Source organism: Medicago sativa, chromosome 6 (assembly GCF_051527215.1).
Source record: "Medicago sativa cultivar Bolivia chromosome 6, Bolivia_mono, whole genome shotgun sequence".
In the NCBI taxonomy this organism is placed as follows: Eukaryota; Viridiplantae; Streptophyta; class Magnoliopsida; order Fabales; family Fabaceae; genus Medicago; species Medicago sativa.
Window position 1 is genome coordinate 97,850,066 of NC_140754.1, and position 25,258 is coordinate 97,875,323.

The following is a 25,258-nucleotide window of genomic DNA, read 5'->3' on the forward strand; positions in this document are numbered from 1 at the left end:
GGGGATGCCATGGCACCTGGGGGTCTCAACAGAGATCCGCCCCTGTTCATATCACTTGTAAGTTGTAACCCTTGTACAATGTGTCTTAAGATAACCAAGGAAAATTAATTGTCCGGATGGAGTGTATTATAAACTTTATGACTAGCATATAACATTGTATCCCTTAGTAATTAATGAGCTACACTATTTGTTTGTCTCCTAAAAAACTTATCATACACTTTGTAAAAGTTTGCAACAATGTGAAGTAATCGCACCAAACTCAATATTGAGAGTTAAGTATACGGGATATGCCATCCACAATTGATTTACAATCAAGTTCAATATACACATTAGTAATGTTCAGCTTAGTGAGCCAACTTATAGCTTTTTTAATACCCAAGCTTCAACTTCTTGTGGCGGTGGAATGCCATAAAGTCTTGGTGCGAATAAATTCACTTTCATCTCCTCTTAGGCACATACTTACTCCAAAGCATCACTAGTCGTTGAAAATTGTCGCATTTACATTGCATTTCATGTGTCCTGCTTCAGGTTTCATCCTAGACCTGATACTTATCAGGCCTACGATGGAACAATTGTCGCGATGATGGCCATATGCACCACATCGCAATAAGGATTAAAAATATGTGTTCTAGAAAATTCAATTCTAACTTATATTCTGGCAAGGTCAAAATTCAGTTTGCGGAATTCCAACAAAGTCACTTTCTATATTTGGCAGAATAGTTTCTCAATTTCAGAAATTTGAAAAATTAGGTGTATACGGCAATTTAGTGGAGGTGGGCGATTATTTAGGATCTCTTCATAAAAACTGGTTTCGTAATAATGTCATGAACAAACTTTGGCTCTACAAAAATTGTAGGGTAGGGGTCAAATTTGAAGGGTATGAAGTAAATTTTTTTTATTATTATTTCAGTCACTACAAAGATTATGGGCCTAACACCCAATCTATTCACTCATATATTAGTGGGCTGGTCAAGGTCCATCTGCACACATTTTAGGATGGTACCTTCTTTTTCCACCCTATTGAATTTCTCGCGCGCTCTATGCAGTTTAGATCATATAATTCAAACGGCATAAACACCTTATAAAATCCTCCAAACACATGTTAATATATTTCGTATTTTTAAATCAGAACAGAGCGCGTGAGAAACTCATAAGGTGGAAAAAGTAGTTGCCTATAATGGATTTTTTTTGGTAACAAGGCTATAATGGATTACTAGTGGAGAAAAAGAAGATGAAAAAACGGTAAATAATGGTCAACTTAAAATCCCTCAAAAAAATGATCAATTTAAATTGATTATTATTCAAAAATAAAAAACTTAAATAATGATTAACTTATAATCACTTAGCTTAGTAGCCACACTAAGTCATTCTTTATATTTAATTAACTTTTAATAAATTTAAATTTTGAATTATTTTTTTCCATATGAGGATCGATACTCACTTTTCTTTATAGGAGTCAAAGAACAACTTTAAAATATTTGGGTACCCCAATTTTTTATACACACATTTAACAATTTTATTTAACAATACTACACACTTTCATCATTGTTGCTAAGAGCCACTTGCCATAAACAGACAGTAGACACCAACCATAAGTAGTTCACGAGTTGAGACACAGAGTCACTGACACAGTGAAAATATCCTCCATCAGAAAGAGGTTTTGTACATAATCATTCAGTTTTGATGAATCATTAACATAAAATTTTGTACATAATCATTTGATTATATAATAAAAGAAACAAATAAATAAAAAACTTCCTATGGATTGGTTTCAAAAATTTAACTTCTTTCAACACCATTATTAGACAATAAACAACGTAACAAAAATTGTAATGCAGTTAATGAAGTCAATAACTTGGCATTAAGAATAAGATAAAAATAATACAATGACAACAAAACAGTCACGAGATACTACAAAACAAACAAGCCACCTGCCACAAACAAAGCTTTCTTTGAGATACTTTTGTTCTGAAATCAATCAAATCTTTATCATTTGCTCTCTCTTCTTTTTCTTCCTATAAATCCGAAACCAAATTTCAATTACTCTCACTTTTTTTGTTTTTCTTGTCTTTCCACACTCACACATGAAAATAAACATGGTTCTAATAAAGTATTTTGTTCTCTTATTTTTCACTTTTGAATTCAATTTGTTAACCACTCATGTTTATGCACTTAACATAGGTGCTGAAACCACTGGAGTAGCTGTTTCAGTTGTATGAATCTTCATGCTAAAACTATCCAATTCTAAACATATTAATTAAGCACTTTCTTAATTCTTTTTATTTATTTATTCCTTTTTTTTGTAGAGCAAAGAGTGTAGCAGACAATGTGAGTCAAGTTTCTGTTCAGGTACATTTCTTAATTATTTTAATTTATTCATATATATATTATTTTTGAAAATTGAGCTGATTGGATTTAACAGTGCCTCCATTGTTGAGATATGGAAAGTACTGTGGACTATTGTATAGTGGATGCCCTGGTGAAAAACCTTGTGATGGTCTAGATGCTTGTTGTATGAAGCATGACCAATGTGTCACAGTCAAAAATAGTAAGTTCTATTTATATATATCTTCTTAATTATATATATGATGACTTGTGTTTCAGATTATATTCTCCATTTTTAGTATCATCTGATTCAGTAGAATCTAACATTGTTATTGATTAGGCTTAGAATTTGCTTTGTGCCTAATTCAATCCTAAAAGCTATATGGATAGTCAAAAAATTTAGGTAGCCTGATAACATGATAACATATTTTAGAATTTAGATACAAGTTTTTGTATGAAGCACATCACTGATTTTTTCACAAATAAACAATTTAACATATATATTAGGAAGTTTAATCAGTAAGTATTATTGCAGTGGACAAATGCCACTTGATATCAAACACACAAATAAAATAAAGATATGGTAGGTGGCTGATAATGATTTTTTTCCATATAAAATTATTTTTAACCAGTATACTAATTGGCCTTGTACCTGCTATGAAGTTTATGTACCCATAAATAAAGACTAACCAATGACCCTTCATCTAATTACTTCATTTCTGGATATTGTCTAATTCATCACCCTTCTCCTTCACTCCAAGACTATGCTTAAGAGGATTTGTTAGTGATGACAAGTGTCACCAAACTAATACTAGTTAAGAGGATTTGTTAGTGATGACAAGTGTCACCAAACTAATACTATTTACTAGTATTTTATTTTATTGAATACCCATAACCATTACATTTGATAATTCCAGGACTAATTTTTTTTTGCTATACTTTATGTTGGTGGACCTTAGTAACTATTAATCTTATGTAGCACGACATTTCAGACTGAATGTCTGTTTGGTATCCTACACATGTTGGTGTCCGATACCAACATGATATTGACACATATAGTTACATTTAATTTATTTTTTAAAATTATTATCAATATTGATACTGCAGCTAGCTAATGATTAATGCTGGTACCTTCTGCAGATGACTACCTAAGTCAGCAGTGCAGCCAAACATTCATAGACTGCATGGAAAAATTTAGGAACACAAAGGCTCCTACATTCAAAGGAAACACATGCCAAGCAGATGATGTTATTGAAGTTATCAAGATTGTCATGGAAGCTGCTTTACTGGCTGGAAGAGTTTTACACAAACCCTAAGCAGTAATCTTGCCTACTAATCAAGTCTTATGGCATGAAAATAATTCCTATTTTTCTTTCTTGTTTTTAGTTATCTTCTCACTGAATTAATCAAACTCTAATGCTCTATTTATTCACAAAGAATGCTATTAATATATTCTTTTTACGGTTTTTGTAAACTCTTTAATTCTAAATGGATATTGCTTTCATTTGTATGAACTGTGAGCAAATGAAAGTAAAGATGGACGAGCTAACGCCATCTTGAAAAGTAAATTGAATGAGAGTTCAAAACTCGATAATATCAATTAAAAAAGTTTATACAGTTTGATGGTTTTGTGCCTGTGTCCAACATGATAATAATTGAAGACAAAATTAATGAGGTCTACATTTGAGTACGAAAAAAATGTAGACTACTATAAAGACAAATGGTTTCAAAAACATAATCACTCTAGTGCATCTCAAATGACTGAGATATGATTGAGATTGATAAATCTTGTAACAATCTTTTTTGTCTCGTGTGTTTTCCCCCGTTTGCAATAGCCTACAATAAGCCTACACTTTTATTAAACAGAGAATGAGAGCCATGTGAATAAATCCACATTCCTTTGATAAACTTAAATTTTCTGCTTATTGAACTAAGCAGTTCACTAAAGGGAGTAATGTTGAAAAAACAGTCAGTGGTACTTTACCAGAAAATGACCAATGATTAGCCTCATAAGTATAATAATGCTCAGAATTCAGATAAAAACGTATGTGGGTGAGAATTAGCTAAAATAGATGTCTAGAAAAAAATAAGTCTAATGCCGAGTTGCTATGATTATACACATCAGAACTTTAAGAAGGCATTAATTAATTACATGGAGGTGAAACAGAGAGAACTGGTAAGAAGATCCACCGAACTTGGTAAACGACTTCAGTTTCTGCTTCTTTTTCTAATGCCCGTTCATTAAGCTGATATTTGGTTCCAGCTAGTTTCTGCACTTTGTTGTTTCGGCTTCAACGGTGGCAATTTTGGCAACACCCAACTTGGTGAACCTCTAAGCCATAGCCCTTCACCGGTGTCTTTGTGCTTGAAATCGGGTCCTTTTGGATTCTTCTGATGTGATCAAAACGAACTAATACATCAATAAAAAGAATCTAATATAGCGTGAATTAAACTTGTAGGGATTAAAAAACCAATGACAGCAGAAAATGTGGTTACCTTGTCTAATCTATTATCCCACCATTTAGCTGGATTTTGCAGCAAATCATTCCAGGATTCATCACCTAAACCAAGTTGGGAAAAATTGAACTTGAACTTAATATGGTGATAAAACAGAAATAGAAAAAGACACGAAAAAAGGACATGAAGAATCTTGAGTTGCAGAGCACAAACAAAACAAAAATAGAAAAAGAAAAGAAATGGAAAAAGGACATGAGAATCTTGGGTTGCAGAGCGCAAACAAAACACAACACATTGATCAAACATAAAAATAGAGAGCATCTCTAAACTATTAAAGTAAATATATCTTTGGTTTGACTTTGATGGAAACCACTGAGAATCTCTGTACCAACTCTATCACAATTTGCTTAGGAAACTCGTTTTGATAAAGTAAATTATTTGCTAGCTACCTTTACTGTCCTTTGCTTGTTTGGATTTAACAGATGTACTTTCAACCTCCAGTTCTTTCAGTCTAGATGAAACCCAACTTGGTGAATCTCTGAGCCACAGCCCTAAACCAGTATCTTTGTGCTTGAAATCCGGAGCTCTTGCATATTTCTGATATGATAAAATCGGACTAATACATCAATAAAAAGAATCTAATTAAGCATGAAATAAACTTGTAGGGATTAAAAAACCCAAAGACAAAGCAGAATATGGAGTTACCTTGTCTACTCTATTATCCCACCATTTAGCTGGGTTTTGCAGCAAATCATTCCAGGACTCATCACCTAAACCAATTTGAGATGCTTAGTATGGTGATAAAACAGAGATAGGAAGAGAAAAGAAACGGAAAACGGACATGAGGAATCTTGAGTAGCAGAGCGCATACAAAACACGAGACATTGATCAAACATAAAAATGGAGAGCATCTCCAAACTATAAAGGGTTAAGTATGTTTCTAGTCCCTATAAAATAGCGACCTTGTAAGTTTAGTCCCTACTTAATTTTAATAGCATTTTTAGTCCCTATAAAAAAAAATTTACTTATAATTTTAGTCCCTGCTAAAACAAAGTTTGATTAATTATCCTTAAACTCTTAAATTTTTGAACGATTTTTTTGAGACAAGATTAGAACACTATGAAAGGTTCGATTACTAAAATTTAGAATTTTCTGACATGAAATGAATTAAATATGAATTTTTTAAAACGACAAAAGTTAAAGATAAAAAGTAATAAAATCTGGATGTAGAAATCAAATTTTGCGATAATTTTTTGCGGACGAACTTTTAGTAATGTTCTAAACATGTCTGCATAGAGTTGTTCAAAAATTTAAGAGTTTAAGCATAAATTAAACAAATTTGAATTGAGTAGGGACTAATACTCAGTGCAGAAAAACAAAATTAGGGACTAAAAATGCTATTAAAATTAAGTAGGGACTAAACTTACAAGGCCGCTATTTTATAGGGACTAGAAACATAATTAACCCAACTATAAAAGTAAAAAAAAAAAGGGTTAATTATGTTTCTAGTCCCTATAAAATAGCGACCTTGTAAGTTTAGTCCCTACTTAATTTTAATAGCATTTTTAGTCCCTATAAAAAAAAATTTACTTATAATTTTAGTCCCTGCTAAAACAAAGTTTGATTAATTATCCTTAAACTCTTAAATTTTTGAACGATTTTTTTGAGACAAGATTAGAACACTATGAAAGGTTCGTTTACTAAAATTTATAATTTTCTGACATGAAATGAATTAAATATGAATTTTTTAAAACGACAAAAGTTAAAGATAAAAAGTAATAAAATCTGGATGTAGAGATCAAATTTTGCGATAATTTTTTGCGGACGAACTTTTAGTAATGTTCTAAACATGTCTGCAAAAAATTGTTCAAAAATTTAAGAGTTTAAGCATAAATTAAACAAATTTGAATTGAGTAGGGACTAATACTCAGTGCAGAAAAACAAAATTAGGGACTAAAAATGCTATTAAAATTAAGTAGGGACTAAACTTACAAGGTCGCTATTTTATAGGGACTAGAAACATAATTAACCCAAAAAAAAAATAATATATAGTAATTTGTTTTAACATTGATAGAAACCTCTGAGAATTTCTTTGTTCCAACTATATCACAACTAACAAATATGATGCATAGAAAAGTCATTTTGAAGAAGTAAATTATTCACTACCTTTACTATCTTTTGTTTGTTTGGGTTTAACAGGCGGAGTATCAAATTCCAGTGCTTTCAGTCTAGATAAAACCGACTTTGGAGCCTTGTCAAGCCAGATGGAAACATTTCCATCCTTGCGCTTGAAGTCAGGGTACTTTGGATTCACCTACTAAGTAGATACAAATATAAAAAAATCCCTCAAAATATAATAATCAAAGAGAAAAATATACCCAAGTCATCAATCATTACCGATCCATTGCGTTTGCTATCACGAAAATCCCACCACTTCTTTGGATCATCTAGAAGGTCGCCCCAAGGACTTGACAAATAGGCGGTGTATTTCTTTGCACTGGCTGTAAAATAAATCAAATGGAATTACTTTGGATCGTCCAAACAACGAAAAGAGCCAGAGCTAATGCAAATATTTGATTGTTTCAGTTCAGGTTGTAATTCACCTTCCGTCTTGCTTTCAAAATCTTCATTTTTTGGACTCTCCTACATTTAGATACACAAAATTTCAGAATACAAATATGAAGGATGTGTCATTATTGGCAAATGATAAAAGGAGGGCAAAATAAAGGATACAAATCAAAAAATGGAGAAAATTCACAAACCTTTGTTGAATGTACAGCCTTCCATTGACTGGGTTTATTAATGACATCCTTCCAGGATTTCCTTGTGTCATGTTCCTCAGTTTTCTCGGAATGGATATCCTTCTCTGATGACTTTATTTCATCATTCTCGTTTTCTAATAACAGATATATATAAAATATTACCAAAAGCTTATCAGAGCTCATAGCACTACCAGCATCACACAAACAAAATTCTCACTTTGATTAACATTTGCCATCTTTAATATCATTGTTGTCAGAATCCCGATCAGAATCATGAAAATCCACAATTTTGCGATTTCACTCACCCCTACCGATCCGGATCGTGAATAGAATCCTGAGTTGAGTAAAACCGCTGTGAAATCGCATGAAAACGTGAAATCGGGCGATTCCGTACGATTCTAAAGATCCTGGCTGAGTCGTTTATGTTTAAGCTTTGTGACTAGGTTGCTTTATGTTTATGATTGAAGACTGAGTCTTTTTTGTTTAAGATTGAAGACTGAGTCTTTTATGTTTTAATATTTTAGACTTGGTTGTTTTATGTTTGTTTAAGATTTGAAACTTTGAGTAATTTATATATAACATATATTTAGTAATATTTTTGTTTTGGTAGGATCGTTCGATCTTGGTTGCGATTTCATGTTTTACAATCTTGCTATCCCCTTTCGATCCTACAAAATTAATTGAGTAGAATCCTTCAATTTTGGGTTGCGATCTTATGTTTTGCGATCTAGCCATCCCCTTTCGATCTGATGCGAGATTTCGATTCTCACAACCTTGTTTAATAGAGTATCAGTAACCGTGTTTCACCTCCTTCTATTCTAATAAAATTTCTTTGGGAAATGCTAGCGAGTGCCCCCAGGGCACTTTTTAAGGACCTTGAAAAGTAAATTTTTGTGAAAATTTATGAATTCAATGTATTGGAAATTGAAATGTTTGACTTACTTGTTAACAAGACCCAATTTCTTTTAGCATCTAAAAAGAAAATATCATATTGAAAAAATAATATGAAAGAAATCAATTTATGAAGAAGTTTTTGTAAAACCCTTTTGTCCCAATTTATTAGAGAAGAATGCCAGTCAATTATTGAAGTGTGGTGAACATTTTTCTAAACTTGATTTTGTGATATTGATTTGGTTAAAATTAAGTTTGGAGTTAGTCATTTAAGTTGTGTTTTCAGTCTGAAAAACACATTTACGTAAAACTTAGTAACTTTTCTAACTTATATGCAATAGATACTAATTTCAGGTCAAAACGAGGTTTGGTGTCATAAACCCAAATATGTACTTCTACAAAAATCTCTGCCTTGAAACCAAACATGCACTATATTTATGTGGGACTTCTTGCGTCCCTATGTGTTAGGGTCTAGAACAAATTGCAGTAGAAAGATTGAGAAGAAGGAAATAAAGAGAAAATTGAGTATTATTGATCAAGGGATTTCGCCTATACAACTGCAAAAGCAGGTACAACCGAATGGTTACAAGAAAATAGAATTGAATGCATGACAGTTCTCCCCTCATACTTCTAATTTTACATGCTTAGGCCTCCTAGAGTACATTTTTAAAATGTGTATTCCTACATTCCTAACACTATGCATATTCAAAGTAGCTTCACAGAAGCTGGAAATCATAGAGTTAGTGCCTGTTTAGATTTACCTATTAGAACTTATCTAGTAACATAACCACTTGTGAAACTATTTGGGAGATCTTACCGAAACAACTTATGATATATGTCCATAGGTTGTTTCAGCTTATTTCCATAAGCTTACGAAAAACATATTGACTTCATTTTATCTTTTATCACAGAAATAGGCTATACATAAACACCTATATGGAAAACGATTAAGTTGTAAGGGCTTAATTAACTTGTTTATTCAAAAAGAGCCTTAGTGCATATTCTATGAGGCTTTAGAGAAGTTGGAAATCATAGAGTCAGGGCCTGTTTAGATTGACGTATTTCAGCTTATCTAGTGACACAAACACTTGTGAAACTGTTTTGGAGAGCTTACAGAAACAGCTTATGACATGTCCATAAATTGTTTTAAGCTTATTTCCAAAAATTCTCCAGGATAGCTTATGAAGCAGTTTGACTTCATTGTATCTTTTATCATAGAAAAAGGCTATACATAAGCACATATATTGTAAGCAATTATGCAAATCAGAGTCAGATTCTATTTGGATTGGCTTATTTGAACTTATCTAGTGTCATAACGACTTGTGAAATTGTTTGAGAGAGCTTATGGAAACAACTTATGAAATCAAAGTCAGATTCCATAAGTTGTTTTCAGCTTATTTCCATAACCTCTTCAGGATAGCTTATGAAACATTTTGATTTCATTCTATCTTTTATTATAGAAATAGGCTATACATAAGAATGTATATGATAAGAAATTATATTATAAGCGCTTAATTAACTTGTGTATCCAAACAGGACCTTAGATCAATATGTGATGTCAATACAACAACAACAATCAAGTTTTGTCCCACTAAGTGGGGGTCGGCTACATGGATCAAATTATGCCATAATATTATATCATAAACCATATTTCGATCCAACTCACTATGTAGTGACAATGCGCTTCTTTAACTTTCCAAACAAAGGCTTAACATCACTTGGTTTTCCAATTTCTATTGCCTCAACTTTCCCATTTCAAAAAATAATAAATCAACAAATATGCAATTCAAAAAGAAAGTCATGATGAAATCAAAAAGAAGTACTTACCATCCTCAATATCTGATTTCTCCTTAGAAGTTAAAGCAGCCTTCTTAACACGAGGATAACCTTCAACAAAATTAAGACTTTGCACCTTAACCTAGCAACAACACCAACAACACACAATTAAAAACCACAAAAACATGTTAAACAACAAACATATGATTCTCTCTAGAACTGACACCTCTAATAAAATTAGAGTCCTGTATCCGACACGACATGACACCAACACATGTCATGTCATAACATTCAATTATGCCATTTTCAAATTATAACCAGTGTCACATGTCAGTGTGTCTGTGTCGGTGCTGCAAACACATAAATCTCTGTAGCATCGACACTTCTAATAAAGCCATGTTCGGTGTCTGACAACAACATAACACTTCAAGTATGCCAATTTTCAAATTATCACAAGTGTTGATATGTCAGTGTGTCAGTCTCGGTGCTGCAAACATATGAATCTTTGTAGCACCGACACTTCTAATAAAATTGGTGTTTGGTGTCTGAGACACCAACACACATTTATTACTAGTGTCTGACATATCAGTGTCAGTGTTTTACACATATGACTAAACAAAACAACAAAGTTGTAACATTGTATGGTATGAAGGAAAAAAAAAAAACCTGAAACTGATATTGTTGAGGTTTATCAAGCTTGATTTGATCATCATCCTCAGTAGAAAGTTGACCCTCAACATGAACAACATCATTAAGCTTAAGATGAAACTGCGCGGTAAGAGCCAAATCACCATGAAAGACAAGAGGAATCAAGAACTGAGAAGGATCATGACCAAGGCGAGTGATGACAGTGGCGGCGGAAGGGTTGCCGTCGGTGGAAGTTTGGAAGTGAATAGGTTTGTTAACAGTACCAATTAGGTTGACGGAGTTGGCGAGTTTGGGTTGGAATGGGATTTCGGTTGGTTTTTGGAATTTGGATTTCGATGATTTGCGAATGGTGGTTGTGGCGGCGGTGGAGTAGTTGGTGGTGGTGGATCGGAGACGGAGGAGTAAAACTCGCCGTATTGGGTTCATTTTTTCTAAACCCTTTCGATGAGTTTCCAAAACCCTCCCAAATGCAAGTAGTTTTATATCCGTAATATTCATTTCGGTCCCTTCTAACGTCGCAATATTTTTTCAATGTATCAAAATTTTAAAATAGTTTCTAATTGTGCATATCAGTCCCTACACATACTTATTTATGTGAGTATTAAATGATTATTTAAGCGTCAGAGACTATTTTAAATAAGAAAGTACACAATCAGAGACTATTTGGAAATTTTGATGCATTGAATGACTATTGTGATTGCTTTTTTTTTTTTTGAGAAAAGACTATTGTGATTACTTGTTACACATTCAAGTGCCAAAATGACTATTACCTCTTTTATATTGTTACAATTTTTTTTAAAAAAATTGGTAATTAGTAGTCACTTTGATCTCTCTGTTTAACGAGTAACACAACGGTCCTCAATGTATTGAAATTCTAAAATAATCATTGATTATGTCTTTTTTACTAAAATAGTCTTTCAACTTTGATATTAACTCTTTTTATATATGAACTAATAGGACAATAAATAAATAATTATCAAGATTAATATGACAATAAGCAAATATACCAAATGACCAATATGACAATATTAATGAATGTAAGAGATTATTTTGACTAACTCAGTGTACAATTGGATAATATTTTGAAATTTTGATACATTGAAAGACTAGTGTGATTACTCGTTACACATTCATGGATAAAAAAATATTACTTTTTTTTTTTGGATCGATGGTATTTTGCTCAATAAATCCTAATTTAACGATTAAAAGTATCGAAATTGGTAAACCAAATGTGGTAATCAGAGATTAAATTATAGCTCTTCCAATTATTTGTTTTCAATGAACATTGTCATTACGTTATCTAAATCAAAACAAAGAATGATGATAATTTAAAGTTGAGAAATGCTATGAACACTTTCGTTCTTGCACCAGCCACTCTCCTATTGGGTGAAACTCATGTGAGTATCAACACTTTATGTGTAATCAATTTCCAATGTGTAATACCAACATCAATTAAAATGCATTGAATAAAGTCAAAAAAACGTGTTCTTGAGCCCAGGATTAACACTAGCGTGAGTTAACTCACGTCCATGTCGACGCTAGCTTGAGTTAACTCACGTCAGTTTGGCCGGTGGTCACAACTCAAGAACACGTTTTTTGGACTTTGGTCGGTCATTCAACCATGGTTTTATTGAGTTTTACACGTTTTTTTTACTGTTTTTTTGACTGCATTTAGTGCATATAAAACCTATGCACTAAATAATTTTCAATTAGGCCTTTATTTTTTTTGTTACATTTAAGGCCTTTATTCTAAATTATTTTATTAACTTTATTCTAAATTATTTTATTAACTTTATTCTATATTATTTTGTTTACATTAATCTAAATTATTTTGTTTACTATATTCTAAATTATTTTGTTTACTATATTCAATATTATTTTATTTACTTTATTCTCTATTATTTTGTTTACATTAATATAAATTATTTTGTTTACATTAATCTAAATTATTTTGTTTACTATATTCTAAATTATTTTATTAACTTTATTCTAAATTATTTTATTTACTTTATTTTATATTATTTTGTTTACATTAATCTAAATTATTTTGTTTACATTAATCTAGCTTGAGTTAAACTTCTTGGGGAAAATAGTGAGCATCCTTCTTGGGGAAAATACATCATCAACCCTTGGGTTAAATTTAAATCTGATTTTTTTTACCCCAAGAAATTCTTTTTACCCACGGTAAAAATTTTCTGGGATTAAAAAAAAGCATATTTAAACTTATCCCAAGGGTCGATCACTTCCCCAAGTCGGCTACTCACTATTTTACCCCGAAGAAGTTTGATCACTTTTGCCCCCAAAGAGAATATTGAAAAAAAAAGAAAGAAGAGAAATAGAGGGAGAGAGTGAGGAGGGGGAGAAAGTGATATGGTGTGAGGAATTAGGGAAGTATGGCGGGGTATTTATAGGTGAGAATGGTATATGTTGTAAACACCATTAATATGGTCAAGAAACGTGTAAAATTTGGTAAAAAAACGTGTGGATTGAATGTTGAAAAACTAACCACAGACCAAAAAACGTTTGTTCTTCAGTTCTGACCATCGGCCAACTAGCGTGAGTTAACTTGCGCGAAGGCTCAGTGGTGCGTGACTTAAGTCACGCTGAGCTAACACTAGTGCATGTTATGTCACGTAGGGACATTTTGGACTCCTACTTTAGGAGTGAGCAAAACCATTTGGGTAAAGAGCAGGATTCTAAAGTATTTTGTAGGTATTGAGAAATATAATAATGATTAGATTTTAAAGCACATTTGGCCCCAAAATTTCTCGATTGTGCGATTTTAACTCCTAAATTTTTAATCGAATTTCACTCCAATTTTGTGGTCAGTTGGTAATTTTAGGGACATATGTCATCCTTGCCACTAGGCCACATTTTGGATAAAAAAAAAAACTACTAAAAACTATGCATATTCCAGGGAAAACTACTCATCTTGCATGCAAAGGTACGCAACATAGCAGATATCACTATGGCAACGAGAGCATTCTGGATTATTGCAACACAAAACATGGTGTGATAAATAAAATTGTAGTGCAAAAAGTAATAACAACCCAAAAGTTGTTTATTTCACCATCCATCCACCGATCAGATTACTCAAATATATTTGTATATTTTGTCTCTCCAGGGTTGCATTACGCTCTTCATTCCTTTACTCTCAAGGTATGTATGTATCTATTTTTCATTCATTCTTTTTAATATTTCTTTTTTCAATTCTAGATGATTAGGGTTAGTTAGGGTTTATATTATTATACATTAGTACATTACCAACTATTTCAATTCCTCATTTTTTGTTCTTCTCTCATGTCATGGAATGAATTTTCCAATTCAATGCAATGCTTTTTGTTTGATTTCAAAGCTTTTCAATGAATCAATGCAATACGGTGGTAACTGTATGTTGAGTCTTAGACGTTATTTAATTGCTACTTCATATATATACGTCTTGTCTCTCTAGGGTTAGCCGATTTTTACAATCTCTATGTATGCATTTTCATTTTTCTTCTCTTTCAATTCTTGTCGATTATTGTTATTGTTGTTCAATTATAGTTGTTGATAAATGTCTCGTCTTTTCCTTTTAATCTGTTCTGTATCTTTGACATCTCACAAGCCCAAATGAGTTATTCGAAGAGGAAGAATTGGCCCAAAACAACACCCTACCATCATCCTTGGGATTATCCCAATGAGGCAAGTTTGTTTTTTCAATAACATGCATCAATGCTTTTTTTTTTTTTCAAACAATTTTATTCACTTTTTAATATAATAATAATAATTTATCTCTAAACCAGAAGAAGACCATGGAAGAGTTCTCCTTTGAGAGTATGCGAAAGGGCGTTAAATACCATGCCAGGACTAAGTCTGAATTACAATCGCATGTAAGTTTTGTTTTTCTCGAAATGCCAAGCCAACAAACTTCTTTTTTACCAATGAATGCTTTTCGTTCAAGTTTCAGTTCTTTAATATTATTAATTAACCTCCAAACCTGCAGATGGAAATGCTGGACTTAATCAATTCTTGTGAGGCTTCATATAAAGCCGATGTTCGTAAGCAGAAAGCTGCTGAAGCTCGAAACCAGAAGCACAAAGCTGCTGAACTTCCAAAGCAGATACCTCCTTTTGATCCTTTTGAACTTCCAAAGCAGTCAAATGATGAATTTCGAAGGCAGAATTTTTTTAAGTTTCTGGCTTCTATTGAAGCTCGAAACCAGAAGCAGAAAGCTGCTGCAGATCGAAAGAAGAAAGCTGCTGCAGATCGAAAGCAGAAAACTGCTGAAGCTCGAAAGCAGAAGCAGGCAGAAGTTCATGAGCAGGAAGTTGCCAAAGTTCAAGAGCAGAAACAGGAAGCTGCTGAAGTTCGAAAGCAGAAGCAGAAAGCCGCTGAAGTTCGAAAGCAGAAGCAGGAAGCCGCTGAAATTCGAAAGCAGAATGCTGCTGAACTTCGAAAGCAGAAGCAGGAAGCTGCTGAAGTTTGTAAGCAGAAAGCCGCTGAACTTCGAAATCAGAGAGCTGAAGTTCGTAAGCAGAAAGCTGAAGCTGTTGAAATTCGTAAGCGCGGAGCTGAAGTTTCTGAAGGTAACATCAAAAGTAAGCGGCAGAAGAAGTAAGTGTTGGAGGCTTAAGATGAAGGACATCCAACATTTATATGTTAGACTTCTTATAAAGAATATTTATAGGAGTAGGTGCTTAAATAAATCATTCTAAATGCTGTAACTAAAATTAAACTATGTTTAGTTTTATCATGAAGTTGTGAGTGTTAGACACTTGGGAGGGAGAGAACCAAGCTCTCGAATCTTGGTCTATGTGTTTCTTGTTATTCTGTACTATTTCCTATATAACTACTGCTATTTGTCTATGTGTAATATTCTGGTTTTGAATTATTCTCCAGAATTATTGTCATCAATAAAGTATTCGTATTGTGCAATCTGTTTGTTTCTGTTTGGTGCCTGATTCTATCAGTATCCTAATCGCATCTAGCAAGGGTTCTGGATTGTTATTTTGACCACAATTTATAGATGAATTGTTAGCTGGCTTCTAAGGCGAGGGCTCTACTCTAGTAAGTCCCTCACACATTTACCGTCTACTATAACCCTTGTATGTAGTGTAAAATTACTGGAAATGTGTTAACTGTCTTGTATGCGAAGGGGGTCTAAACTCATGTATGGAAACTTTGTGTTCTGGTGATGAGCATATTCTCGTCGAGCTTCTGAATAAAACTGTGTCTTTTTGGCATACCTTAAATGGAATTCATTGCATTGCTTTTTGAACTTGAAGTGCAGAAGCATAAAATGAAGATGCTAAAACTTTTCTCTCATTCTTGAGTGGTAGTTGTAAATGCAATAATATGGAATGTCATTTGTGATTACCTTTAAAGTTTAATAGTTTAAATTGAACTGCTACAGATTTGGATGGTTTTAATTACGATGGTTATTTTATTTTTTCTTCCATGCCATGTGAAAAAGACAGAGCAGGAGAAGAAAGAGTTGGAGGATATAAAAAATGTGATCAGTTAGTTGATGAAGTAGACACATTATCTTCTTTCATTTGTTCTAGTGGAATTCAATTTTGTAGACCAAATTGGACTAGATCTTTTAAGTTCTAAAATATGAAAAAGTAAGAGTTTGTATGGTTTTTATTTATAATTTTCTATTCTCATTTTCATTTACCTTTTATTGCATTTAATTATTTAGAAATGCAAGCAAATGAATTTTATAAGCAGTGAGTAGCCTCACATCAATACACAGGGCAGAACCAAATCACTTAATTTGAGATGAAAGTTAGCAGTATGAGCCAAATCACCTTGAAATACAACAGGTATAAAAAATGAACGAGGGTCATGGCCAAGACGAGTGATGACTGTGGCGGCGAGAGGGTTGCCATCAGGAGTAGTTGGGAGGTGAATAGGTTTGTTAACGGTGCCGATAACATTGACAGAGTTGGTGAGTTTGGGTTGAAAGGAATTTCACTTGGTTTTGGGAATTTGGATTTGCGAGTGGTGGTCGCGGTGGTGGAGGAATATATAGAAGCTACTAAACCGAAGATGAAGTAGACAAAAGTTGATGAGCACCACACTGCCACGCCGAATTCATTTTCCAAAACCCTTCCAATGAGTTTCCAAAACTATTCTGAGTGGCTTTATTTTTTTATTTTCTTGGAATTTTTTATTTTGTGTGCTGGCTTTATTTTTCAAAAACATTTAATCATAGCAAGTTTACTCAGAAAATATGCACAAGGTATATAACATGATTATCTTGAACACTAAGGATTGACAAAGCAACGTTGTATGCCATGATTTCCATTCAGTTCCTTGATTAGACCAAGAGAGTGCACTAATCTATATTTTAGATTCTTAGCAACGATGTGCGAAAACATTGCCAAAATTTTGTTTGTAGAGACATTTCATTCCTTACCAATTGCCTCAAAAGGATACATACACATAGTCACCAAGGATATTTTTTATTGTTTTATCTCTTAGACTATAGACATTGTTTTGATCGATGAAATGAAATTAAAAGTTAAAACACGCAGCGAATTTGAAGGAAAACTGAACCACTACTACATATGATAGTGTGATAAACAATTTGATGTAGGCTAGACTGTGTTTGGATTGACGAAATAAGCCACTAAAATGCAACACAAATTTGAACGTAGCATGAACCAACGTTGTTTTCCAAAGTGAGAATGTTCGTCAATTGCATTTTCAAATTACTTTATCTTAAGACACAGTTGAGGTTCTGTCAGAAAGAAGAAAAAAACTGAGATTAGTTAAGGGTAATTAGCAAGTAAAATGAAAAGTAGAAATAGTGTGTGAAACTCAAGTAATAATGGCCAAAGAAATTCTCATCTTCGATGTGATGTGAAAGCAAAAGAAAAATCATGAGTACAAATAGAATGAGAAGAAGTTGTAGAAGAAGAAGCTCCAAGGTATCTAAGTATTTTCATTGCATGACAGTTTTTGTTCGTAATCTCTAGGGTTGAAGCTTCTTATAAGTAGAATGAGAAGAATTTGTTGAAATTGTCACTCTAGGGTTGCATTGCATGACAGTTTTCGTTCGTATCTCTTTCAATTGTATTTTCATATTCGTTGCTTCACTCTCAAGGTATCTATGTATTTTCATTCTTCTTTCTTTCTTTTGTCAAAACTCAAGTTGATTATTATATATGTCCCTTTCTATTGTTCTCTCATGGAATGAATTCAAGTGATGAAGGCATGAAAACAATGAAAAACACTTACAAAAAGAACAGGAGAGGTTTGAATATTCTCTCGTGCATGTAAATGGCACATGTTCATTCATAAAGAGAGAGGCTCAGGCTTGGGCTCGGGCTTGGGCTTGAGCTTGGAAATATCATTCAGCCCAAATAACTAACTCTTTCCGTTATATACACACACACTTGTTCTTTTATAAGCTTAGCACGTCTTGTTTCATTGTCAAATTCAAGATTCTATAAGTGCCCAACACGAAGTGATCCCTGAGAAAGACTTGCGGTGTTCAATGCCAAGCACATGCAACATGTTTCATCAAACATGAGAACGCGAAGTATTTCGAGAAAGGTAAGCTTTTTTGTCCAAATGTGTCCTCCCAAAGGTTAAAAAAGCCAAACATCTAAAGGTCCTACCAGGGCCGTCCCTATAAAACTGGAGACTCGGCTCTCGTATAAAAAATAAGCCCCTAATAAAAAAACGCACAACTTTTTTAAAAGATTAATCTTCTATTTAAATTGAAAATAACATTCGTATAATGATTATTAGCCACTGAAATCAAAATTAGCAATTATTTTTACTAAAGACGTGTTTTTTAACTTAGAAATAGAAACATGAAACATGATTTTTTTACTTAAAAATTGAAACATGAAACATGTTTATTTTTCTTTTTAGAGTGGAGGTGGGGGATATTGAGCAATAGTTTTTTTCTTGAGGCTCATCCATTTGGGAGGCCCAGCTCGGTTGAACTCTTTGCACTCCCCAAAGAACGGCCCTGGGTCCTATCCTCGTCAAGGACACTTGTTGGTTACGAAAATTTTAGTTGAAGAAATGATATTTGAATAATCATTTTTAAAATTCTCTTTCGGATTTTTTCCTCTCTAAAAGTTTTCTCATAGTGTTATTAAAATTGATTCTGGGTATATGGTTTATATAGCCAATGAAAAATAGTAAAGAGAGGCTATAATTTAAGGAGATTTTTCTCCTTTACTTTCCATCAATTTCCTTTAGAAAAACATGCCTCTCCATTCTCATACTAGTCACTTAAATAATTAGCATTCATCCAACTATGATTCATCATAATTCATAACTATGTTAACTTTTTAAAGAAAGTATTTTAAATTGGTATTATTCTTAAATTTCTAAATAAAATCAATAAAAATGTATATTTTTACATTAGTTAACCCTCTCAATTACCGATATAAAAAGGTAAGAGTTTGGAGCTACATGCTTAGTTATGGGTTTAGGAGAGTAGAGTTGTGATTGGTGGTTCCATGTGTAAAGATTGAAGCCGTGTTCTGCTTTTTTGGATGTTTAGACGCAAGGTATTGGAGTTGTCCTAGTGGCTTGATGATTAAGAGCTGGACTTAAAGAAAAGGTTAGGGATTTAAGCCAATCAAGAAGTGCAGCGGTTGTTATTGTCATGGTAGAAGCATAAGTTGTTTGTATAAGCTTCCATAAGTGATTATGTTGTGATTGCTGTTTAGATAGGTTCTGTTTTTGGGCCGTGTCTCTTACTGTGTTGATCAGAATTGAATAATTATGTGATTTCTGAATTCTACACTTAATTCCCTTCAATTAAGATATAAGTTTCGTATGATTCGGATTAGAAACGAATTCGGAAATCGTGTTCGAAGTTTGAGCACGAATGCTGGAATTTGTTACGGGTTTTGGGACAGGGTTTCACTAAAATGGTAAGAACTCTCTCTGTAACTCCGAATCAGGTGATTGTTGTTGCTATGGTTAGCTAACGAAATTTCCGACATTTTGGCACCGGTTTCACGAATTTTGATCAAGTATTGAAGTCTGGAGGTAACTTTGAAGTATGGGGTCTAATGCTAGGATTGTACAGAATCTAGGTTGGTATTCATGTGAGGAAGATTGTTGTTTGTGTTGCATCTTGAACACCTTGCAGCAAGCTTGAGCAAGAGAGAAGCAACTAGGGTTTTGTTAGCTTGTTGGGACTTGAAGCTTGGAATGGAAGCAGAGCATATCATGTGAGTTCCTTAGTTAGTTCCCACCCATGGGATTATGTGAGAAAGAATGAAATCATAGGTTTTGCATGAATTATGTTAGTACCCCTTTTATGTCATATTTGCCAAATCATCTTAATGATTGCCATGCCTTTTATTATCAGCATTTTTATGACTACTGGAGATAATATGTGTATTAGGAGACTTGATTTTGAGGTTTTTGAACCAAATCACGTTTCTGCAGGTTCTGGACTGATTAAACACGCTTAAAGCGAGTTGAACTCGCTCAAAGCGTGTAAACTCTAGAGACAACTCGCCATAAGCGAGCCTGGGGCGAATTTGACAGCTTTTCATATGTTGTTGACTCGTCATGTGGTCCAGTAGTGGCCGTCTGAGGCCCGATTCTTGCAGTATTTTTTCTATATTATGAACCCCTCAATATCAAGCGTCCGATTTACATTCTTATCTAAGTTCTTAAAACAAAATTGGTGCGCAAACATTAACATGGTTCGGCAATATGTGGTACATGAGAGTATGATAGTAGATGTTATGTCCGGGTAGCATTTTAACCCTTAAGCAATGGGGAAAACTTATATAGAGCCTCAACTTAGATAGTTGAGAATAATCATGTTGCTATATTATCCTAAGCACGTTAGGTCATGTAGGAACAAGAATAAGCGTGTAATTATTTACCGCTATGTGGGTAGACTACGGACCCGTGGTAACTAATCAAGTAAGTGCAGTTTATAAATGCATCATATGTAAGAGTAAGCCTATGTAGATATGAACATGTCGTGTCTCTCGCTATCCACGCCAGGGGGATACGAGAGGTTCACGTTAGGGGGACGGGATACGCTCCGCAAGGTAGGCCCGCACGACATTAAGAGGAGTCCGATGTTAACCTTAGATAGGATTTTCATCGGTTATGACATGGGATTGTACTCGGGGTTACTCCACCCGGTTACAATCCGTAAAATGAACTTAGATAAATTATGCATGTTAAACCCTAACCTCTAACATTATGAATATGAAATGACTATGCTTATGATATGATTATGACATGTTATGCACTATGTACAAGTTTATGTAGGAACCCAAATACGATCTTAGTATTTCACACGGTCGTTTAAGCATGTTAGATATCCACACACGTAAAATCAACCGAACGGTTGTGTATGTAGACACGAGGCAAATCTTAAGTTTCCCCGAGGTTGCCTATAGCCTAGGATTAGGTGGAACTCACTGAGACATTATGTCTCATCCCAATCCTTTATGTTTGCAGATCAGCAGGTTGCTTGTAGCATGAAGTAATAGCTATGTAGTTGGATGGATTATCGTCGAGTACTCGTTTGTACCAGTTGTAAACTATTCTCATGGACTCAAGTATATTTCAGATGTAATGTAGTGGATGTTAGCGTTGTTTTACCATTTGTACGTTTAAAAATATGAATTTTACATGAGTTTAAGGATGAACCAAAAGTGAAGATGAAATTTTATGAGGGATTAAAAGTTGAAGAATTTTTTTAGAGGGATTAAAACAAAAAGTTGACATATTTATAGGGACCAAAAACATATTTAACCCTATAATATATTATACTTATAAAAATGGAAATATATTAAAATATAGGTATTCGTTTCAAGTCGGTTTTGAAAAATCAATTCAAAATCCGATCCAATCCAATCCAAGCGGTTTTCATAAGATGTCATCCAAACACATCCAATTTTATTCGGTTTTGTGCAATTTTCGATTTTTTTAGATCGATTTGGGGTTTTAATTTGGATTGGTTTGAATTTGAACACCCCTAAATGTTACAATGGAATCCACATCAATTTCACCCTACAAAAGGGTGAGCATTAGGAAGAGAGTGTCCACGACACTCCTCATTTAGAGTTTATTTTTTGAGTTATGAACTTCTCAACTTTCTCTCTATTTTGCATCTCTGTTAATTTCAAAATGAATGCCATTTAAAATATCTTACATAATCATTAAGAAATATAATAATAATTAGGTTTTATTGCACATTTAGCCCCCAAATTTCTCGATTGTGCAATTTTCACTTCCTAATTTATTAAGCGAATTTGACCCCAAAGTCCTCAATCCAATTTTGTGGTCAATTGGTAATTTTAGTGACATGTCATCCTTTTCACTAGGCCACATTTTGGATAATAATTTAAAAAAAATGATTAAAAAAATTAATTAAAAAAAAACTACTAAAAACTATGCAAATTCCAGGGAAAACCCAACATAGCATTCTGGATTTTTGCAGTACAAAATATGGTGTGATAAGTAAAATTGTAGTGCAAAAAGTCAAAACAACCCAAAAGTTGTTTAATTTACCATCCACCGATCAGATTACTCTAATATATATGTATATTCTGTCTCACTAGGGTTGCATTACGCTTTTCTTTCCTTTACTCTCAAGGTATGTATATATGTACCTATTTTTCATTCATTCTTCTTAATCTTTCTTTTTTCAATTATCATTTTTCTTGTCGATTATTGTTATTGTTGTTGTTCAATTATAGTTGTTAATAAATTTCTCGTCTTTTCCTTTGAATCTGTTCTGTGATTGAATTGGGTGATTAGGGTTTGAATGCTGGGCTGTGACTTACTGTGTGATTGCATGACATTTTTCATAATCCTTATTATCAAATTAAATTCGTGTTTTCACAATTTTACATTGTGCAGCTCCAATCTTTAACATCTCACAAAGCCCAAATGAGTTATTCGAAGAGGAAGAATTGGCCCAAAACAACACCCTACCATCATCCTTGGGATTATCCCAATGAGGCAAGTTTGTTTTTTTGATAACATGTATCAAACAGTTTTAATTAGTTTCTTAATTTCTCCATATATATTTTATTCACTTTTTAATATAATAATAATTTATCTCTAAACCAGAAGAAGACCAGGGAAGAGTTCTCGTATGAGAGTATGCGAAAGGATGTTAAATACCATGCCAGGACTAAGTCTGAATTACAATCCCATGTAAGTTTTGTTTTTCTCGAAATGCCAAGCCAACAAACTTCCTTTTTACCAATGAATGCTTTTCGTTCAAGTTTCAGTTCTTTAATATTATCATTAATTAACCTCCAAACCTGCAGATGGAAATGCTGGACTTAATCAATTCTTGTGAGGCTTCATATAAAGCCGATGTTCGTAAGCAGAAAGCTGCTGAAGCTCGAAACCAGAAGCAGAAAGCTGCTGAACTTCCAAAGCAGATATCTCCTTTTGATCCTTTTGAACTTCCAAAGCAGTCAACTGATGAATTTCGAAGGCAGAATTTTTTTAAGTTTCTGGCTTCTATAGAAGCTCGAAACCAGAAGCAGAAAGCTGCTGCAGATCGAAAGAAGAAAGCTGCTGCAGATCGAAAGCAGAAAGCTGCCGAAGCTCGAAAGGAGAAGCAGGCAGAAGTTCATGAGCAGGAAGCTGCCGAAGTTCAAGAGCAGAAACATGAAGCCGCTGAAGTTCGAAAGCAGAAGCAGGTAGCTGCTGAAATCCGTAAACAGGAAGCCGCTGAACTTCGAAAGCTGAAGCAGGAAGCCGTTGAACTTCGAAAGCAGAAAGCCGCTGAACTTCGAAAGCAGAGGGCTGAAGCTCGTAAGCAGAATGCTGAAGCTGTTGAAATTCGTAAGCGCGAAGCTGAAGTTGCTGAAGGTAACATCAAAAGTAAGCGGCAGAAGAAGTAAGTGTTGGAGACTTAAGATGAAGGACATCCAAAATGTATATGTTAGACCTCTTATAAAGAATATTTATAGGAGTAGGTGCTTAAATAAATCATTCTAAATGCTGTAACTAAAATTAAACTATGTTTAGTTTTATCATGAAGTTGTGAGTGTTAGACACTTGGGAGGGAGAGAACCAAACTCTCGAATCTTGGTCTATGTGTGTCTTGTTATTCTGGTTTTGAATCATTCTCCAGAATTATTGTCATCAATAAAGTTTGGTATTGCTTCTGACTATTGCTTCTAAGGTGAGGGCTCTACTCTAGTAAGTCCCTCCCCCATGTACCGTCTATTATAACACTTGGATGTAATGTAATATTATTGGAAATGTGTTAATCGTCTTGCATGGGAAGGGGGTCTAAACTCATATATGGAAGCTTTGTGTTCCGGCCATGAATATATTCGCCTTAAGATTCTGAATAAAATTGTGTCTTCGTGGCATACCTTCAACGGAATTCATTACATTCCTTTTTAAAGCAGCATGAAATGAATATGCTAAAACTTTTCTCTCATTCTTGAGTGGTAGTTGTAAATGTAATAGTATGGAATGTCATTTCTGATTACCTTTGAAGTTTAGTAGTTCAAATAGTTCTTGAATTGCTAGCTACAGATTTGGATGGTTTTAATTATGATGGTTATTTGTTTCTTCCATGCCATGTGAAAAAGACAGTGTGAGGAAACTTGACCGGTACAGCTGAATCATCATTGTCCATTGATAGTGCAGCTTTTACTTCATTTTTTTTTTAGTGGAATTCAATTTAGTAGACCTAACAAAAAAGAGGACTAGATCTTTTAAGTTCTAGAATATGACAATGCAAGAGTCTGTATGGCTTTATTTATAATTCTCTATTCTCTTTTTCATTTACCTTTTATTGCATTTAATTATTTACAAATGTAATCAAATGAATTTTATTAGTGAGTAGCCTCACATCAATACACAGGGCAGAACCAAATCATTTAGTTTGAGATGAAAGTTAGCAGTATGAGCCAAATCACCTTGAAATACAACATGTATAAAAAATGAAGGAGGGTCATGGCCAAAACGAGTGATGACTGTGGCGGCGAGAGGGTTGCCGTCATGAGTAGTTTGGAGGTGAAAATGTTTGTTAACGGTGCTGATTAGGTTGACAGAGTTGGCAAGTTTGGGCTGGAAAGGAATTTTGCTTGGTTTTGGGAATTTGGATTTGCGAGTGGTGGTCGTGGTGGAGGAGGAATAGTATCTATACTTCATCGAAGATGGAGTAGAAACACATGAACACCACACTTGCTGCACTGAATTCATTTTCCAAAACACTTCCAACGAGTTTCCAAAACCCTTCTGAATGGATTTTTTTTGGGCAATTTTTGATTTTGTGTGTTGGCTCATCTATTTAGCACTATCAGTAGCAAAATCAATTGATTGTGGCTGTCCATAATCGCATCATAGTAGCAAAGGGAAAACATAGGCAAAAACATATAGGACTGGTGAAATTAGAAGGTTAAAAGCAACTGGTATATGACATGATTATC

At 33.7% G+C, this 25,258-nt stretch overlaps 4 protein-coding genes across 4 annotated transcripts; 3 read left to right on the top strand and 1 right to left on the bottom strand.

The window, feature by feature from the left end:
• Positions 1-1,903: 1,903 nt before the first annotated feature.
• On the top strand, positions 1,904-3,835 carry LOC146918753 (phospholipase A2-alpha-like). Its single transcript, XM_085720371.1, has 4 exons — positions 1,904-2,213; positions 2,307-2,349; positions 2,423-2,548; positions 3,466-3,835. Exons 1-4 carry the CDS (start codon positions 2,085-2,087, stop codon positions 3,639-3,641), a joined length of 474 nt encoding a protein of 157 aa, XP_085576497.1. The 5' UTR covers positions 1,904-2,084; the 3' UTR covers positions 3,642-3,835.
• A 469-nt stretch (positions 3,836-4,304) lies between these two features.
• On the bottom strand, positions 4,305-11,311 carry LOC146918754 (protein OSB3, chloroplastic/mitochondrial-like). The gene is made up of 10 exons (XM_085720370.1): positions 10,878-11,311; positions 10,263-10,353; positions 7,545-7,678; positions 7,386-7,425; positions 7,180-7,283; positions 6,949-7,096; positions 5,488-5,552; positions 5,232-5,379; positions 4,822-4,886; positions 4,305-4,716 (listed from the first exon to the last, which is right to left on the bottom strand). Exons 1-10 carry the CDS (start codon positions 11,283-11,285, stop codon positions 4,567-4,569), a joined length of 1,353 nt encoding a protein of 450 aa, XP_085576496.1. The 5' UTR covers positions 11,286-11,311; the 3' UTR covers positions 4,305-4,566.
• A 2,478-nt stretch (positions 11,312-13,789) lies between these two features.
• LOC146918755 (uncharacterized) lies at positions 13,790-15,773 on the top strand. Its single transcript, XM_085720365.1, has 4 exons — positions 13,790-14,018; positions 14,464-14,540; positions 14,642-14,728; positions 14,842-15,773. Exons 2-4 carry the CDS (start codon positions 14,469-14,471, stop codon positions 15,454-15,456), a joined length of 774 nt encoding a protein of 257 aa, XP_085576491.1. The 5' UTR covers positions 13,790-14,018; positions 14,464-14,468; the 3' UTR covers positions 15,457-15,773.
• A 6,537-nt stretch (positions 15,774-22,310) lies between these two features.
• On the top strand, positions 22,311-24,085 carry LOC146918756 (uncharacterized). Its single transcript, XM_085720372.1, has 4 exons — positions 22,311-22,446; positions 22,713-22,814; positions 22,926-23,012; positions 23,129-24,085. The coding sequence occupies exons 2-4, from the start codon at positions 22,743-22,745 to the stop codon at positions 23,711-23,713; spliced, it is 744 nt and encodes a 247-aa protein (XP_085576498.1). The 5' UTR covers positions 22,311-22,446; positions 22,713-22,742; the 3' UTR covers positions 23,714-24,085.
• The last annotated feature ends 1,173 nt before the right edge of the window (positions 24,086-25,258 follow it).